This window comes from Parus major, chromosome 8 (genome assembly GCF_001522545.3).
Source record: "Parus major isolate Abel chromosome 8, Parus_major1.1, whole genome shotgun sequence".
Classification (NCBI taxonomy): domain Eukaryota; kingdom Metazoa; phylum Chordata; class Aves; order Passeriformes; family Paridae; genus Parus; species Parus major.
Window position 1 is genome coordinate 10,013,713 of NC_031777.1, and position 18,408 is coordinate 10,032,120.

General features: G+C 42.3%; 2 protein-coding genes across 16 annotated transcripts in view; one reads left to right on the plus strand and one right to left on the minus strand.

Moving 5' to 3' along the window:
- The first annotated feature begins 243 nt into the window (after positions 1-243).
- Positions 244-18,132, plus strand: CLCC1 (chloride channel CLIC like 1). Of its 9 annotated transcripts, none has more exons than XM_019007677.2 (13): positions 245-397; positions 1,141-1,254; positions 2,163-2,310; positions 4,053-4,145; positions 4,976-5,083; positions 7,469-7,690; positions 8,856-8,996; positions 10,115-10,208; positions 11,286-11,383; positions 11,460-11,606; positions 11,988-12,269; positions 12,821-13,067; positions 13,401-13,570. In XM_019007677.2, the coding sequence occupies exons 2-12, from the start codon at positions 1,244-1,246 to the stop codon at positions 13,046-13,048; spliced, it is 1,572 nt and encodes a 523-aa protein (XP_018863222.1). In that variant the 5' UTR covers positions 245-397; positions 1,141-1,243; the 3' UTR covers positions 13,049-13,067; positions 13,401-13,570. The 9 variants fall into 9 exon arrangements, with proteins under 9 accessions (XP_015491881.1, XP_018863222.1, XP_033372450.1 ...); XM_015636390.3 differs by lacking the exon at positions 13,401-13,570 and adding an exon at positions 16,449-18,132 and having other exon boundaries at positions 247-397; positions 2,109-2,310; XM_015636388.3 differs by lacking the exon at positions 13,401-13,570 and adding an exon at positions 16,449-18,132 and having other exon boundaries at positions 247-397.
- GPSM2 (G protein signaling modulator 2) overlaps positions 13,866-18,408 on the minus strand; it is a 28,181-nt gene continuing 23,638 nt past the window's right edge. For 6 of the 7 annotated variants that reach the window (XM_015636385.2, XM_015636382.2, XM_015636383.2 and 3 more), the window contains 4 exons: positions 17,351-17,527; positions 16,431-16,593; positions 16,076-16,293; positions 13,866-14,614 (listed from right to left, as the gene is read on the minus strand). In XM_015636385.2, coding sequence (XP_015491871.1) covers positions 14,450-14,614; positions 16,076-16,293; positions 16,431-16,593; positions 17,351-17,527 — 723 coding nt within the window. In that variant the 3' untranslated portion in view covers positions 13,866-14,449. The remainder of the gene's footprint in view (positions 14,615-16,075; positions 16,294-16,430; positions 16,594-17,350; positions 17,528-18,408) is intronic. The other variant, XM_015636387.2, reaches the window with a different exon arrangement.

Genomic DNA, 18,408 nt, shown 5'->3' on the forward strand with positions numbered 1-18,408 from the left:
GTTTCTCTAGTTGTCTCTCTGTGGCCAAAGCTGGCAATCTATTTTAAATTATTCAGTGATTCCCCGGTATTAATTTTATTCCAAGTTGTCTTTACAGGGCGGATCTGGTTTTACATGCATCATTTCTCACCCCGCCTGTAGTGCTGGAGCTTGCGTTCAGCGGCGGTTCGGCTCTGGCTGTGCCGGGGACAGCGGCCTCTCGCGGCGGGGCGGGGCCGGCTCGGGGCGGGGCCGCTGCGCGAGACGGCGCCTCTGCGGCCGCTGCTCCGCGGAGCTTCCCGGGCCGAGCGGCCTCCCGCGGGCCGGGCAGCGGAGGCGCCTGGCGGAGCGGCTGCCGGGGCGGCCCCACACCGGGCAAACACTCCGGGTGAACGCCGGGAGTCCCGCGGCCCCTCAGGTACCGCGAGCGGGGCGGGCTCCGCTGGCCGGGGCCTGCGCGGTGTGGGGGCGAGGAGGAGCGGGGAGGGGCTGAGGGCTGCGTGTTTCGGCGGAGAGCGGTGTCAGGTGCGACGTGAGGGCGGCGAAGGCGTGGGAGAAGCGTGCGGAGTCGCTTTCTCTATGGCCCTGTCGGCTCCTGCAGCGCTCGAGCGGCAGTGCCGGCCTGCGCCGGGCCAGAGCAGGGCCTGGGGCCTGGCGGAGCCGCACCGAAAGGACCAGGCCGTGGCGCCAGGCAGGGCAGAAATGTCCCTGCAAGGCTGGCCAAGGTGGGCCTGACGGTCGTGCTCGCTGCTTTGTGAAAAAATACTGAAAACCAAAGTTCAGCAAGGCGGAATGTTAGCGTTGGCAGTAGTTCTTCAGGGACCAGCTGGCTGCACCTTTAGGAGCAGAATTTCTGAGGGAGCGCGGTGTATCGTTCTCAGGGAGGGAACAAAGGATGCTGGAGCGGCAGCAGGTGTTGCAGCCATGCCCTTTTAAAAATAATGCGGCCAAGGGGAACTAGGCCAAAGGAGTGACCCAAAAGGTGACCAAAACATGAATGTTGCTCCGTTAACTCAAAAACACGTGTCACTTTCCACACCCCAAAGTATGCTAATTAAGTAAGACGTGTGTATACTTCACATGTATGAGTAAAATCATTCAAACTGAACCTAATTATGAAATGTTATCAATTGAAACTCTACCTTTTACCCTTCCTCAAAGAAAACACTATAAATATAGGTTAAGAGAGGCGGAGGTCAGAGGAGACTCCACCTTTGTATCCTGGGACTGTCGGCAGGCCGTGCCTCTCTCCTCCCCCATAGGAATGCCTGTTGGGTAAGTACCGAGTGCTCCCTCAGGAAATTCAGACAGCTTTTGTTTGTGATATACTATACTTTTAGTCTTTTTACTTTAAATTAAAAAAACTTTAATTAAATTTAAATAAACTTTATTATGTCACTGTGATATAGTATACTTTCAGTTGTCTCCCACTGTAATGTATTTTTTTGTCAGTTTATTGCTCATATGTTTTGTGTTCATGTGCTCCTACAGGCAATATGTTTATCACTGATAATCCAGTGTTTCTGTTGCTCAGCAAATTAGTGTTTTGCACCTGAGGGTTGTTGAACGTTTCCAGAGTGTGGTCTGGCCAGGAGAGTTTGTTGGACACGACCAGACTCACAGTGTGTCTGTCATGCTGTTTGTGAATGTGTGATTGTGGTAGTTGTTACTGAACATGGCTGCACTGACAAGGCTGCACTGGCTCTGTGCTTCCCTTTTTAGTGCAGGATTGGCTATCCCTCAGAATCAAAGCACAGCCACCCCCAGCCCCTCTGGTATCTGAGGAACAGCTGAAATGCAAGGGGAGGTTTTCTGCCAAATCTTCTCCCTATTGTGACAGAAAAATTTGCTTTACTGTTAACACAATGCCCTTTTGGTGAAGCGTGCTGGAGTTCTGCACCGTTTTATCGCATTTAGCAATGCTGAACTCTGCGCTGCACCTGCTGATAACAAAGTCAAGGGTATTGATCCACTTATATAATACCGTTTAATTGTGCATATTATTGGCAGCATTTTTGTTTGGAAAAAATATGGAGGTGAATTTAAACCTGCTTAATGGAGAACTGAGTTTTTAAAAAGCTCCACTTTTAGTTTTTTTCATGTTAGATTGTTTTATTTTTTTCATACAGCATGTTACACCCTGGCCTAAATACCTGAATTTCCTGTTGCATTCACTGATACAGGATGCTGTTTCCTTTGGTATTGTGTGCAGTTATGCTGACAGGGAGCTGTAAAGTTCAAGAAGATGAATGGATTGACCCCACGGATATGCTCAATTATGATGCAGCATCAGGAACAATGAGAAGACCTTATAAGGTAGAAAAAGAAAGGGTGTGTGTCTCTCCCAAAAAGCTAAATGCTGTTGGAAGATTACTTTTAAATGGTAACAACAGATTATGATAGCAGTACTGTGTTTTTAATGGCTTATTATGTTGTATCTGAATCCATGCACAGAGGAGTCTTTGTGGTTAAAATTGCAAGGGAAGAAAATAATGTGATTAGTTCAGGACCATTCCTTGGTGAGCTTTTGTTGCACTCAGATGAAGTCATATCAAGCAGGCTTTTTGTATTTTCACAGGTGGTGCTTGATTTATACAGGTTTTGGCACCATAGGTTACTGCTCTGAGAAGTACTGGGTTAAGTATCTCTTGCTAGTTTCTGAAGTATAGCATTAAATATCTTGAAAATCACATTCTTAACTGATAAAATTTGGGGGAGTTAATTATTGTATTTTATTTTAATTAACCAGTTTCCCATTTCTCCTGTGGGACTGTTGTGAAAGTTAATGATGTTTTGTAATGCTGGGCCTCAGTTTTCAGAAGGAATATCAGAATAGGGATGGGTGCTGTACTTTTAATGCTTCATTAATGTTGAAGAGAGGATGAAGTGGAAAAAAATTAGTTCTTACAAGACGAATTGTCTGTCTTGTAGGAGGAGCGGACTCTTAAATACCATGAGGTGCATGTGGGTTATCTTGTGCATATGTGCACGCATGGCACTGTAAAACAGAGGGTGGTTGTAAAGGCACCCTTGATTTTTGCCATTATTCAGCTTTCAAGTTTGGTTTTATAGTCTTGAGCAATACTATTAAAACACTACAGAACATAATTTTCTGTTCTTTTGAATCTTAAATTTAAAATTTTAATTAAAATTAAAAATCTGAATCTTAAAAGATGCAGAGTTCATTATTGCTCTCCACAGCTTTCCTCATCAATCTTCAACTTCTCCAAGTCCACCTGACAGTCATTAGCATCCTTAAGATCCAGCAGCAAGCTTTGAAGTCTTTAAGTCTGGAGCCCAACTGCTTTGGCTTTTATAGAAAAAGTAGTAGCTTTATTGTTGTCTCTGGCAAAACCAGATCTACATCTTAAAGGAAAAAAGTTACTACTTTGTGTTAGTCCATCTTCTCAGGATTTCTTTTCTGCTCTGCAGAGAGTTTTTAGGAGGCCAGGCTGTGTGGGCTGCTCAGACCCTTGAAACCAAACTTTGTTTCAGCATGAGTTCACCAATTGATGTGCTGTTGTGCTTCCTCCTGGAGACTTCCCTCAGTGTGCACACCTGGTTGTGGAGAAGCACTGCTCAGGCTGGGTCTGAGTAATGAACAGAAGACATAGAGTGCTCTGGAGTAGAGAAAGGCAGGCAGCCCAAAATGGGATTTGTGTTCTCTTGCAGTCTGGCTGGTGGTGTGGCCAGCTGGACTGGGAATTTGCCTGGCTGAAAACTGCCCCTTTGTCTGCTGAGTCAGTTTTAGCCAGTGCCATTATCTAATCTGATGCACTCTGTGGATCACCAGCGCTCAAAGGAGGGGAAAGGGCAAGTGGGGGAGGACAGGCAAGACTGCACCTTTTGAAGGCAGGGTGCATTTAGATAAACTCAAAGCAGTTGTCCACCTGGAGCCTAAAATAACAGCAGAGAGGTAGCTGGAGTGTCATGGGAAGAGTATTAGCAGCAAAGATCTGTACTCAGGTTTAGCTCCTTTGCTTCTTCTAAAGTGATGTGACTGTAGATGTGTAATGAGACATGCTGGTCAAATTCTTGGATTCTAAAAACATGTTTTTCTTCTGTAATTTTAGCCAAACTATCCTGACTCTGAGGAAAAGGCTGGGGATACAGTCAATACTGAAATCTTTCGTTGTTCTGGGGTAATAGATTCCTTGCAACACAAGGTTTGTTCTTCAGAATATTTTCCATTGTTATATAGTTTGTGCTTTTTGATGGTGCTCTTCTGGATAGTACCAAACAGGTGCATTGCTGGAATAATTTATGCTTTCTGGAGGGGGAACCTCTAGGCAGAGGAGAGACTGGAAGTGGCTTGAATTAATTTTCAAGTTGTTCTGCCTACAAAGGTCTGTTTCCTGATGTGTTTTATAGTGTAATAAAATCAATAGGAGCTGTATGCTTCTGTCCAGTGTCAACAGTGTAAAGATGTAGTGCTGTTAGCTGATGCTGTTCTCAAGCTGTTCTGTCCTGTTTGATTTTAAGGAGTGGGTTGTGAGAACAGAGATCAGGGCAATGTGCAGAGCTGCAGCTCTCAGGTGCTGCTGACAGACCCCTTCCCAGGATGTGGGGATGCTTGTGTGGCTACTGGGACCCTCACTGCCCTCAGCCATTTGGGTACCCAATGGGATATGTGTCATTTTAGTGTTGTTTAACTTACTCAGAATTTTTGGCAGCTCCCTCTTTTTTTTCCTGATGGAAACTTAAAATGTAAGGAGCTCCAGATGTTTACATTTGTTTCTCTAGCCTTACTAAGGTCAGGTTTTAAATGTTAATAGGAGATGTAAAATCTCCAGTACTGGCCAGTCCCATGGAAAAGTACTACCTTCAATAATTGCATATGTTTTTTATCTGGCATACCATGGAATCGTTGCTAAACTGAAGAAATGTGCATCTATTAATCCTGAGTTTAATGTGTTGGTACATTTGGGGTTTTTTCTCTCCTATGAAGAAGCTCATTTGAATAAAGTGAATAAAAGTGTCCTTTGCACAATTGCAGATTGCAGAGTGTGAGAAGAGGAATGCCAAATCACATGAGAGCCGTAGCTTCTATATATTTAAGCGATACTTGAATAAGATTTTAAATGAAGCCGGAAAACTTGGCCTTGTAAGTATTTGAACAGTCATTTGAAAAAATAATTAAAATTAATTCATATTGCTACTTTATGTAGTTTTCACAGTTACCAAGCATTGATTAATTATGCTTGGTGTAAATAACAAATAATTAATTGATGAATTATGTGTATTTTAAATGAAATGAAGGAGAGTGAATGGCAGAGGAAAAGGTGGTAGAAATATGTGCATTCAGTATTGCTGAGGAGACATAGTTGTCATTTGATCTGTAAAGCATCCAAGGGAAGAGTTTGTGAATTCAGTCTATGTAAACATCTGTTGCTGGAATGCAGCTGGTTAGGAACACCTTGTTCTGGTCACATTAATGCTTGGAAACTGGAAGGAGCCCGATTTGGGTTGTTTGTTGTAGACTTTTGAAGTCCTGTATTACAGGTCTACCATGCAAAGGGTGGAAGAGAGAACAGGTAACCTGGGAGGAGAACAGAGATTGTCCAAGCAGGGATAAGGGATCAGGTTAGGAAAGCTAAAGCCCACAAAGAATTAAACCTGTAAGGAAGGGATGCCATCCAGAGGGACCATGACAGGCTTGAGAGGTGGGTCTGTGAAACTCATGAAGTTCAGTGGGACCAAGTACAAGGGGCAGCACCAGGAACAAGAATAGGCTTGGGTGGGGAATGGATTGGGACTGTCCCTCGGGAGAAAGACTTGGGAGTGCCGGTGACCCTGGCAATGTGTGCTTGCAGTCCAGAAAGCCAAAGGATCCTGGGCTGCATCCAAAGCAGTGTGGGCAGCATGACAGGGAGGGGACTGTGCCCCTCTGCTCTGGTGAGACCCAACCTGCAGTGCTGCATTCCAGCTTTGGGGTCCCCAGTGTAGAGAAGAACATGGACCTGTTGCAGCAAGACCAGAGGAGGCCAATGAGATGGTCAGAGGGCTGGAGCATCTCTCCTACAAAAATAGACTGAGAGAACTGGGGCTGTTCAGCCTGGAAAAGAGAGGGCTCTGCAGAGACCTTAGAGACTCTTTGAATACCTAAAGCTGGGCCTATAAGAGGGACCTTTTACAGGGGTGTGCAGTGCTGGGACAAGGGGGAATGGCTTTAAACTGAAAGAGAGGAGGTTTAGACTAGATATTGAGAAAAATTCTTTGTTCTGAGGTTTTTGAGGCACTGGAAGAAGTTGTCCAGAGAAGTTGTGGATGCCCTATCCCTGGAAGCATTCAAGGCTGGCTGGATGGGGCTTTGAGCAATGTGGTGTAGTGGGAGGTTTCCCTGACCATGAGGGTTGGAACTAGATTTCCTTTAAGGTCCCTCCCAACCCAAACCATTCTATGACTCTAACCATCAAGCAATAGTAGCTTATTAGAGTTTCTGTTTAAGAATCACTTACTACTTTCTTTATGCAGTGGTTTCAGCTGGTGTAGAGTGAATTTCCATCCTGGTAGCTGGTGCAGTGCTGTGTTTTGGATTCAGTGTGAGAGCACTGTTGATAACACACTGGTGTTTTAGTTGCTGCTCTGCTCAGTAATGCTTTCTCTAAGTCAAGGACTTCTCCTTGCCTGGTACCAGCGAGGAGGTGCAGGAGGAGCTGTGAGGGAGTGTGGCCAGGACAGCTGAGCTGAGCTGGCCACAGGGACATTGCAAACCATGGCTGCTGTGCTCAGGATGAACTGGGGGAGTTGGCCGGGAGGGGCCGATCGCTGCTGGAGGACAGGCCTGGCACTGGTCAGCTCGGGGAGCAGTTGCATTGTGCACCACTTGTTCTTCTGGGTTTTATTTCCTTCTTTTCCTCTTTTCATGACTAGTAGTATTATTGCCATCACATTTTATTTTGTTTGCTGTTCTTGTCTCAGCTTGTGAGGTTTACCTTTTTTCTCATTCTCCTCTGCACGAGGAGGGATACTGGAGGGAGTGAGTGGCTGCATGATACTTTAGTTGTTGGCTGAGCACTTTTTTATATTGTCTTTGGAGATTTTGTTTATTCAAAGGTAGAAGAATTGATTTTTAGTAATACGCAAAATTATTAAATAAGGAACATTATATTTAGCAATGTAAAACTTCTTATTTTAGTATTTAATAGTTTCCATCTGTGTTCTCCAGCTGTGACAGAGTTACACATAGTGTATATCTAATTTTTACTTGTTAATGAGCACTGGTTCTGAAATCCTAGTAATAGGTGAGATAATTCACTTTATTTTTTAGGGTTTTTTCTGTAGAATTGAAGGACTACAAACCACGTAGTTTAGATGAACGGAAAGGTTATAGAATCATAGTGTGCCCCCTGTCCCATGTTTTTATCCTGCAGTCTGCTTCAGAAGGGTGCTGGTACAGAATGAGTATGATCAGGCTTTGACCTATGGATGCATTTCTATTTCCAAAAAAGCAGCTTTTAACCATTGTTTTGCTTTGCTTTGATTTCAGCCTGAGGAAAACATAGGCCATGTCCATTATGATGCTGAGATCATTCTTACAAGACAGACATATTTGGAGATCCTCAGGTTTGTTAATGAAGAAGCCTGGCAGCCAGGTGCCCTGGATGAGGCACTGAGTGATATTTTGATCAATTTTAAACACCATGATGATCAAGCTTGGCAGTGGAGATTTGAAGATGCCTTTGGAATTGATCTATATAATTTGTTTTTGGTAAGAGAATAAAGACTGATTATTGGTTTTAATTGCTGTTTACTTCAGTTTCTCTGTGCTAGTCAATTAATAGTACCATCTTAACTCTATAGATAAAGCAGATCTTTCCATCATACTTTCAGTGAGTCCCTTTTCTTTTTGTGGTTGCTAAAGGATGTTACTTGCTTTAAGATGGAATTGGTTTTTTATTCCTGTAAGTCATCTGTTCTTATTCCTCATTTATTCCTCATGGTCATCTGTAGCTTTGGTTTGGGGTTTTATGGTGTGCTTGTTTTTTTCTTTTATATCCATGCTGCCAGACTCATTACACTCTAGCGCTTAATTACTACTAGAACTGACACCTCATGCATTATGGCTCTTCCAGGTTTGTCTCTTGTTCATGTAGTTGTTGAAGCTGTTGGCTTCTCCGAGAATTCAAATATATTTTTATTGAGACAAGTATATATTTGAACTCCTATAGGTCAGAGCCTTTTTCAAATTTTGTGGAACAAATTGTGTAGTGTTGGAGAGGAGAGCGTGACTATGGGAATTGTAAAGTGCTAAGATGAGGCTCTCTAATAATCTGAAGTTTTCTGAATAAATCTTTGCAGTTCAGAAGATGCCAGTGTTTTATACTGACTTGGTCTTGTAAGTAGCCTGTCTAGATTTGAGGGGTCCCTAGAAGCCAGATGACAAAAGCAGGCTGTCAGTAACCTCTGATAGGTGGAAAACCATTGTGTAATGTTTCTCTGAAGTCTTGCTGCTGGTACCCAAACTGTAACTTTGTCTCTTTACCAAAGTGCAGGAGTTGGCAGCAGTTGTTCTGTGCTTCATAGCAGGCACAAACTGCTCAAGCACTGACTGACTGACACTAATTGGATAATTTAGAAGTGTGGTTGCTAATGTAACAAACATCCTAAGGAAGAAATAACTAAATATTGCAAGAAACAAATGAGCAACTGCAATGTAAGGCTGTTTACAAGAAGAAATGTTAGTACTGCCACAAAACTGTTTTGCCTTGTGCTGCTCAGATGGGCTGTGGAAGCAATGAAAAGCTTCTCAGCTATTCTGTGTAAATGACATTAGTAAAAACAAAAGTTGGAAGCTTCTTCATGTGTACTGTCAGTAAGCTTGGAAAGTTCCAAATGTGGATCATAATTTTTTCCTCTTTTGTTTTTTTTTTCAGCTACTCTTGTGCTTAGTGTGCATTGTAATTGTAATAGCTACAGAACTCTGGACATGTGTTCTTTGGTTTGTTCAGCTAAAACGTGTTTTATTAATAAGTTTTTTCATCAGTTTTGCATGGAATTGGCTTTACTTGTATAAGGTAAGTTCTGTCATCTTAATGGCTTTCTGGCTTAGAACTTTACAGTTATGAGGGATTTGTTTAGTTCCTTTGGTTAGTTTACATACAGCTTTTAATTAACTGCAAAATAAAGAAAGGGATAAACATTTTCTTTTGCATGTTGATGGGTGTGTTAGGTGTAAAGATCAAAAGAAACCCTGACAACCTTACCTTGCTGCTGAGGTGCACAAAATTCATAGAGCACTAGAACTCTGATTTCACTAGGTGGGCAAGGCAGATGTGACCTCTGACTAGAGCAGCTTTGCAGAAAAGTTATACAAAAATATATTCTGAGTTTTTTTCTTAAGATTGCCTGGTAGAAACTGTTTGATGTGATAGACCAGATAAATGCCTCATTAATGATAATTAAGTGGCTGATGTTACAATAGGATCATATTAATTGGGGAGGAATTTAAACTAACAGATCAAAGCCCAGCCACAAAATCTGCCCTCACATCTTGTCAATCAGGATTGAACTGCAGCTTGTCAGACACAGGAATAGCAGATGGCTGGAGAGTGGAGGCTCTGGCGTGTGGGTGGCATGCCATGCAGATGGCTTGGGTTGAGGCAGTGAAGACTGTCAGTTTTACAACAGGTGATTTGACTGAATTACTTTTTCAAACTGTAAGGAAAAACTATAATAAATGTAAGTATTTCTTATGGGAATTATTTGAAAGCAAAAGAGGGTGTTTTAATTAGTAATTGTATGACAGCTGTCTCTCTATTCCAGTAACATTTTAAGGAATGTTTCATCAGTTTACTTTTGCCTTGAACTCGTATCTTTGAATATTGGAGTCTGGTCCTTTGGCAATTCAAACTCCTTTTGGAGAATAACTTGGAGGTAGCCAAGTTATCTCAGGAGTTTTGTCCATTCCTAGGAAGTTCTTAGAATTTAACTCCATTAAATTGTTTAGGTAGTAAACTTCATTAAATACATATTACATGGGGAATTGTCATTACAAGGGGACAGTGGGGAAGTTGTCATTTATGTGGGGAACATAACAGCCTCAAGGCTGCTGAGAGCAAGAATGGCTAGCTGAGGAGCAGTGTGCCTGGCTGCAGCCACCGCAGTCCGTGTTTCCCCCTTGCTGTCCCTGCAGCTGGCCTTCGCTCAGCACCAGGCAGAGATCGCCAAGATGGGCCAGTTCGACAACGTCTGTGCGGAGAAGCTGGACTGGCGGGGAAGTCTCATTGGTGAGTTCTTACCTCGGTACTTTGCAGTAGTAGTTAAGATCACAAAATACTGATTGATAGCACCCCAGGATACTCAGATTTCTTCAAAAGACAGGGAATTTTCTTCAATACATGATTATGTGGTTTTACCCTTTTTCCATCCCATAAGACTTTGTTTTCTAGGCCTTGGGAGGAGAGCTGATCACAGCACTGTACTTGGGTTATGTCATGGTGTTACTACTTGTAACTTATCTGTGTTTCCCCAGCCACTGTCCCCAGTAACATTCAGTGCCCTTTGCTAAAGACAGGCAGGCAGAGTTCAGGACAAGGATTTTTTTTTTTTCATGTGTCAGGCCTGTGAGCACAGTGGATTTCAGGAATTGGATCTGTAATTGTTTATTCAGGTGTTACCATTTTACAGAGACAGCTGATTTTTTATTAGCTGTTGTTTCTATCCAGTGCTATAGCAGGTAGATGAAAGGTGGCAGTTCTTAAAGAGTGCTTGTTACGGTCTTCCTTGTGTAATTTCTTGACTCTCTGGTTTTGATACATGTCAATGATTTATGTTCTGACTGCAGTAAAACCAAACTACAGAAACATTGGTATCATCAATCACTTGTTTATCATGTAAAAGTTCACTTAAGAAGTAAGACTCCCTGCTTATAATTAAAACAGACCTTCAGTCTAGCAAGCAGATGATTTCAATCTCCCTGCAGACTGGCAGATGAGCAATAACATGGAATGACACTGTCAGTAATAGCTGTGAACACAATATGCAAGTTCATGGTTTCCACAGATGAGACTTTTTCCTCTGAGGCTTCTGGGGACTGATCTCACCTAAAGAGCTTTCTTGATTATGCATGGGAAAACTTCAGGTTCTCTTTCTTTTCAGCCTTCCCCCCTCTTCCTGCATCCCCTTGACTGGATAAGCTATACTGCCAAACCAATCTCAGATGTGTAAAAATAAATCTCAGTTCTGAACTATATATCTGGAAGAGTTCTCTTCCATCTGTAACTGAAATGCTTCTTTCTGTATTGCTGTTGTCACAAAATACATTTTTAAGTAGTAGTAAAAATATGCCTCTGCTTTGATTTCAGAATGGCTTAGAAGTACATGGACGTTTCAGGATGATCCCTGTCAGAAGTATTATGAAACTCTGCTTGTAAATCCTATTTTGCTGGTTCCACCAACAAAGGTATGTACCGAGCCCAAAGGGACTCCTTATGGTTGTTGTTTGTGTGACAACACTGGTTTTCTGTTTATTTTTCTAGGCCTTGGCAATAACTTTCACCAACTTTGTAACTGAACCTTTGAAGCATGTAGGACAAGGTATTGGTGAATTCATCAAGGCACTTATGAAGGAGATACCGTTAATTCTGCAGGTTCCAGTGCTCATTATGATGGCTCTGGGTGTCCTGGTTTGTATACATTCATCTTACATTTAAAAGCTCAGTTTTATTTTTTAAATAGTCAACTGCTTGAAATCTTAGACCCTCTAACAGTTTATGGCATCTTAGTTCTCATTTCTTCTTCGAGTCATTACATTTTGATGCATAGTTAGCCTTTAACACAAAAGCATTTAGAGCCTTAAACATCTTTAATGTAGCACCAACAATGAACTGCATGAGCCTGGCAGTTCCAGCGTGGTCAGACTGCAGAAAGCTTGAGCTGGAGCCATTCTCTTCACCTGAGCTTTTCCTTCAGGGTCTTTCAGATGTATGACAAGAAATCTGTGTAGAAACTATAGGCTGCAGATGTTTGGGGTTTTGCTCAGTTTGGGTTTTTTTCCTCTCCCCCAGGCTTTTTGCTATGGTGCAGGATCATCGGTGTCTGCATTTAGACACTTAACGTCTTCTCAGAAGAAAAGTCTTCCTCTGCCTGCCAGTGAGCAGGAGCAAATAGCCTTTGGGCAGTACGATGGGAGGACAGCAGATGAGTATTATGTGCAGAAGCATCTGTATATCCCCAGAGGCCACCAGGACAGAGGGGACGCCTCCACACGGCCTCTCCCCGTGGTGAGAGCGGGAAGTGGCAGCAGGAGCCCGGACACGGCGCATGCCAGCGACGAGCCGGATGCACAGGTAACCACAGTCCCACAGGGACCAGAGCCTGATGTGTCTCCTGGTGCTCTGGGAGCTGGCATTAAACTGAGCAGATTGCAATGGCACCTGCTAGAACACATTTAAACAACACATGTTACCCAGATCTGGGGGAGAGCTGCTGAGGAAGTACACGTTCCCCTATAGAACAGTTGGATAGAGGTGTCCTGGATGTGTTCCTTCTGGAAAAATGTCTTGCAATGGCTAACTGTGGCAGGAAACTACTGAATTAAAACTCTATATAAAGAAACTTCAGTTTTGAGAGATCAGTGTGTATGTCAGCCTGGGCAGTCATGATAACCCACAGAAGAAATGTGGAGGAAAAAAGCAGTGCTGACTTCCTTGCAAACTACAGAAAATTCAAAATTTATACTCTTGTATTAGTCTTATTTACATGTTGTTTCCCAAGGGAAAAAAAATACCCTTGTTATGCTTTGGGTGAGCCCTGCCCCTTGAGCTGGGATGCACTTAAAACAACAGATGGCTGTCACTTTTGATGGCTTAATTAATAGGTTATTATAAATTTTTTGCAGAACAGGTTGTATACTGAATCTGAAGTTCATAGACTTGAAACTCTCAAAGCTGAAAACGTTACTGAAGAAGCTGCACTTGAGCAGCAAAAACAGGAGACAGGCAAAGCAGAGGGAGAGACTGGAGAAAACTGTGACCCTAATAAAAACCTAGAAGGGAAAAGTTCTGCTGTGGAACCATGTGAAAAGAAGAAAAAGAGTGTTCTACATGACTCCCAGGAAAGAGACTAAGGAAGATCCAGGCTCTGCTGTAAGTTTTGTCTAATTTTTACTTGTCATCTACTTGCTAATTCTGCTCTTGTTCTTAAGTGTAGAAGAGAGAACATCACTAAGATTTTAGGTGGGGTTGTAGAATCTGAGAGGATACATGCACTCAGTCTGGAATCTGAAATAAAGGTGTTAAGTAAGATGATATACCTTTAAATGGCCAAAAAAACCCCAGGCTTCTGCAGTGTTGCTGCTTGTTGGAAATCAGGTTTGTGTAATAAGTTTTGAGTAATTCCTGTAACACTAATTCCCAGCTCAGATGTCTCAGGTCTGTCTTTGGGTTTGTGTTCTTTAAAATCAGTTTGCTTCTTGTCAGCTCACTTTTAGGACAGCTTATGGAGTTCCTCCTGGTGTAATGATTTGCAGAGAGTGAGAACCTGATGTTGTAGCAGGCGGTTTGGAGGCAGTTCAAAGCTGAACAGGACCAGGAGCGACCATGGCAATGGACATTCCAGTGGTTGTTCCCCAGGACTCCCCCAGTCCAGCTCATCCTTAGCCAGAGCAGGAGAGGAGCTGAGGCCAGGTACAGGAAGCAGCAGCTGTGAATTTCCTGTGTGTGACACTGGAAATTGGGGTGCTGCACAAACTGCTCCAGGCCCATGGGAGTTGGTGCCCAGTGCCCACCACCCCTGTGATTCCTGGCATGTGGGCACATACCACACAAGCTGTAGAGCAGCAGGAGCAGCTGTTTCTTGAAACTAAGTACTTCTTGAAAACTGCTGATTGCAAAACTGTTCTAAATTAATGTAGGAAACAATTAAGTATTACAAAAAAGCCATCATGTTTGAAAAAATGTTTTTTTATTAAACAGAATTAAAACTAGGGTTTAATTTTATTTTTTTTTGTAGAAATTGTTTCTTCCAAACTGTGTTTCTGAAAAGATTCTACATACTGAAGCTATTTCTCATTTTTCTTTACATTATTTTTTAAAAAAATGTATAAAAGAAAACAGAACTTTTTTTCCAAGAGATACAAATCAGGGGAAAAAAATCAAGTTTTCTTTAAAAAGAACATAAAAATTTAAGTCTTACACTAGATTGAGACAGTGATAAAATCCACTTGTGAGCAATAAGAGAATTGACAGAGAAAAAAAAATCATAATCATTTTGATAGACTAGAGGCAATTAAGAGAGACAGTACCAGTACCTCAGCCACTGCTCTGAAAGCAGCTACCAACTGCTAGAGCAGGAGCAGCTCTGTAACTACTGCTCATGAGTATGATGCTGCTGCTATTTCTGTGAAAAAAACTAGGAGAAAGGAGACAAAGCTACTAATTGTAGTCATCTTAAAAAAGGCAAGTGTGCTTTTCCAGCAAATCAGAATGATCCCTATGATGCTGCTGTACAGTACATGCCTCTGGGGTCTTCAGCTGGAATTGGGTCCCTTTATAGCTGAGGGTAAGTGGACTCTCTGCTCATCCATTCTTTTTGCTTGTGAGCGCAAAATCAGGCTGAAAAAATCCTCATCTGGTACGGTGGGGCCTTTGGCAGCTCCTGGAGGAGCACACCTTTGATCATCCAGTCTGGAACCCTACAGACAGACCAAGAAATAAAAGCTACATATTTACAGGAACATCTGGAGTAAATGAACAATATTAAGTGAAAAATCTACTACAAGCTTTTGCTATCAGATTTAAAGCTAGTGGAGAGATTTAATTTATAAGTTTTGTTTGAAGTTAAACTAGCTAAATGAAATTACTAAGAGTTCAAGTGTAACCAAAATGGTTCCTGTGACCCACTTGTCCCCATGTGTCTGAACATGACCCCCCCCTCCCCCACCCCAGTTCAGTTCTTTGACATATTGCATATTGAGATTTAAGTGTCCTTAGTTCAGAAGGAGAATTTTTAGCATTAGTAGAGGGTGTTTCTGGTCTCATACACCAGGAAGTATGGTTGTCTTCCTCTCCTTACACAGGGACTAAAAAATGGCTGCAGTGGGGTGAGATGTGGGAAGGCACTCCTTGAAGGCTCCTTGCCTCCACACTGTGCAGCTGGGTACAGTTTAAGGCCAGAGTTAGAGCGAGTGACAAACCCTACTGGGCTGGGCTCTGCTCCTTGCACACAGTCTCCTGAGCTGGGGAGAGGTGTTCTCCACAGGAGGAAAAGCACAGCTTGCAGTGGTGGGTGGACCTGGGACAGGCACCCTTGAGTCCAAAAGGCTCAAAGGCAGCAACCCTTCTGTGCTTGTTTAAAGCATTAGCATCTCTACGGATTAGAGGAGATTAAATATTTTTCCATTCCTTAAAAGAGAATATTTCTAGATTCTTTGCTTGACTCACAGAAGGAAACAGACAAGCTGCTACAACAGAAGATGGTATTTCAGTGGGCTGATGAACACTGTCACAGCAGACTCAATTCCAGGTGCTGCTTTTTCACCCAGGCTACCATACTTACTGATGTGTGGAGAACTCGGCATCTGAACTTTGGTTTTTTGGGCTGCTTATCAACCCATCAGACAAACCAGCAAGTCTTTTTAATTCTTTTTGGTCTAACTTGGTATATGCACATGTCCTAATTGAAAATCAGTCACTTCACTTGCATATTGCTATAAACTATCATTTAAACTTAACCTCATGGGAATGATGACCACTATTATCAGTATGCAGTATACAAAACCTGCATACTGAATTCTTTCAGTTGATGAATTAGGATTGCTGGTGTATCAGGTGCCCTCCTTAGCAAACTGGGTCTAAACACTTAAAACCTACTCCTTGTAATAGCCTCACTTGTCTTTCTTCACTTTTTAAGTATTTCATACTTATAATAATTACTGTGGTATAAATACCAAAATTACACTTACTAGACACTGGAAAATTAAAAAAAACCTCAACCCTAATCTTTTGCTCTCTTATGATCTTCCTTATGTGCCAGATCAGAGTGTATCTTAAAGCACATGCTAAACACAGTGCCTTCCTTGCAAGAATTCAGTAGCAGGAGGCACAAATGAAGTCCTTAGAGACAGAAGCTGAGGAAGCTGTTGTTAAGCCCTTACCTGGCATTTAATCAATATATCGAAGAAGTCATCATCCAGGTCCCTGTTGCTGCTGGCCATGAGGTGGCCCAGCACAGCCTGGCTGCCGTGCTGCCGGAGGCGCAGGCCGGGCAGCTCGCTGAAGCTGGCACGCTGGTCATCCAGCCGGCGGCTCTGCGAGCTCGCCAGCAGGTCCAGGAACTCGTCTGTGTGCGGAGACACTGCGGACGTGGAAAAGGCTGCCCAGGACAGAACAAGTGAAAGTTAGCCTAGGAGTGAATACATTGCTGCAGTCAATCTTGCATGCAAATACATTTTGAAAATAGTATTTGGCAAAAACTCAAGTCAAATACAGATTTTACTTTTAAAATATTACATTTTATCATCGTTTTAGGTGGAGTAGAGGATGTTGCCAGTGGAGCAGCTGAGAGTCTGTTCTTCTCCTGGAAGCAGCACCTCTGATCATCCATCCTGTTACTCTGGAACCGACTCAGCAGATCAAAGAAACCTTCATCTGCCATTGTCTCACGAGTGCTTTTCTGAAAAGGACAAGATTTAGGGTATTTGACCTTAGAGTGCCTACAGCTGGGACAACTGCATCAGAATTTCAGTCCAGTGATAATGTTTGATATTTACGTATCTGAAATTTATTAATTTTTTTAGTCAACCATTTCTATAGCCAGAGATCTATCGTAGGAGAAGATGCTAATGCTAGGGCAGCATTTTGGAGAGTGAAATATATTAGAAATGTTTCATTCTCTGAAATGGAAGAAATAAATAGTGCACTGATCATGGTACAGTGGGAATTACTCCTCCTCAGACATTAATCCAACAAAATCCAAATGCCCGTGAGAGGAAAAAGAAACAAAAGCAATGAACAGTTCCCATTTTCTCCTCAGGTCTATGACCAAATGACTCTGTTCTTTTATTTTAAACTGACTTCTCTCGAGAGTGTAATAACGTAAAAATTATGTCCAAAATATCTCCCACTGCCTGAAACAGAAAAACTAGATTTTGCTAAGCATGGGTAAGTGGGATCTATAAGAGACTTAGAGCTCAGCTTGAAAATACAATTGATTTCTAACTTAAAAAAAATCCACCACAAATAAAATGTTTCAGTAGTAGAAAGATCTTAAAGCTGGCACCACCCCGGGAGAGCTGTAGAATGACAGATTCTGCATCAGTTTAGTTTAGAGCCACAGTGTTTAAATTAAGTTAAACTGAACAGACAGCTTCACAATTCTGATCACACAAAGATGAGTAAAGGCCATGATCTCCACAGCTCACCACACCTACCCTCTGAGGGTTTGAAAGTCGATGATCAATGGAATTACTGGCATCCTGCAAAACTTTGGAGGTGGTGCCATTTTTGTACTTTTTGCCTTTTAGTCGATGTACAAAATGAAGTTTTGCTGAAGTTTTGGCAACCAGTGGTTTCTGTTTAGCAAGAATCTCACTGTTCCAGTTTGGAACCTAAGAAAACAAGAGTCAGAAAATTAAGCCTTCTGATTTTATTTACCAGTACTGTTTCCTCTGACTTGCTGCTGCTTTTCCTCACCAAAATGCGGCAGCTTTACACTATTTTGTTCACGCAGCCACAAGGATGTGGTTATGATTCCTGAGCTGCTGTTAGCAGGTTAGTGCTGTTACTGGTCAGTCTGAGAACTGAACTGTGCTGTAACACCTAATGGATTAAAACACACTGAAATTGTCCTTACTGACTGCAGAGCAGGAAAGGCAGTTAATACAAGTACTGAAATGCAGCCACAGCTGGCATTTCCCACCTGGCATTTTAAAACTGGAAAGAAAAAAAAAATTAAAAACCCACCCCATATTACAAAGTGTTAGAGCAAAACAAACCCTTATACAAATGCAACTACTCAACTAGCCTCCCCTCAAGTTTTGATACACACAAACTTCCCAATAAAGACTGAAAAGAAAGAGGGAGACAAATGCCAGCACAAGAACAAACAGGAATAACCACCTCCTTTCATTAAACAACAGAGTCGATAACTTTATCAACCTGATAGATTTTCCCTAAAAATTCCTCAAAAATAAACAGAATTATCCACAACTGACAGACTCTTGTAACTGAATAAAACCAACTCTTCTTATTTTCCCTGATTCAACATCAGAAATCACTAACACAGTCAAAAATCCTCCAGCACCACTGCCTACCCAGTGGATTTCCCTGTTCAACGTTTTACTGAACACCAGCACACAGACTCTGAGAAGATGCACAATCTGTACAATCAAACCCTCGTGCTCAGGTCAGGGATTGTTCGGCACATTAGACATTTATGGAAGTTACTCTACTCAACAAGTACCTTGAAAAATGCTCTTTTTAAGCTCTA

What these genes read in the sequence shown, in the direction of transcription:
- CLCC1 (XM_019007677.2), top strand. An exon ending in TAGATTCCTTGCAACACAAG is followed by an intron (nt 4,146 to 4,975) that starts GTTTGTTCTTCA and finishes GCACAATTGCAG; the next exon opens with ATTGCAGAGTGTGAGAAGAG. An exon ending in ATCTATATAATTTGTTTTTG is followed by an intron (nt 7,691 to 8,855) that starts GTAAGAGAATAA and finishes TTTTTTTTTCAG; the next exon opens with CTACTCTTGTGCTTAGTGTG.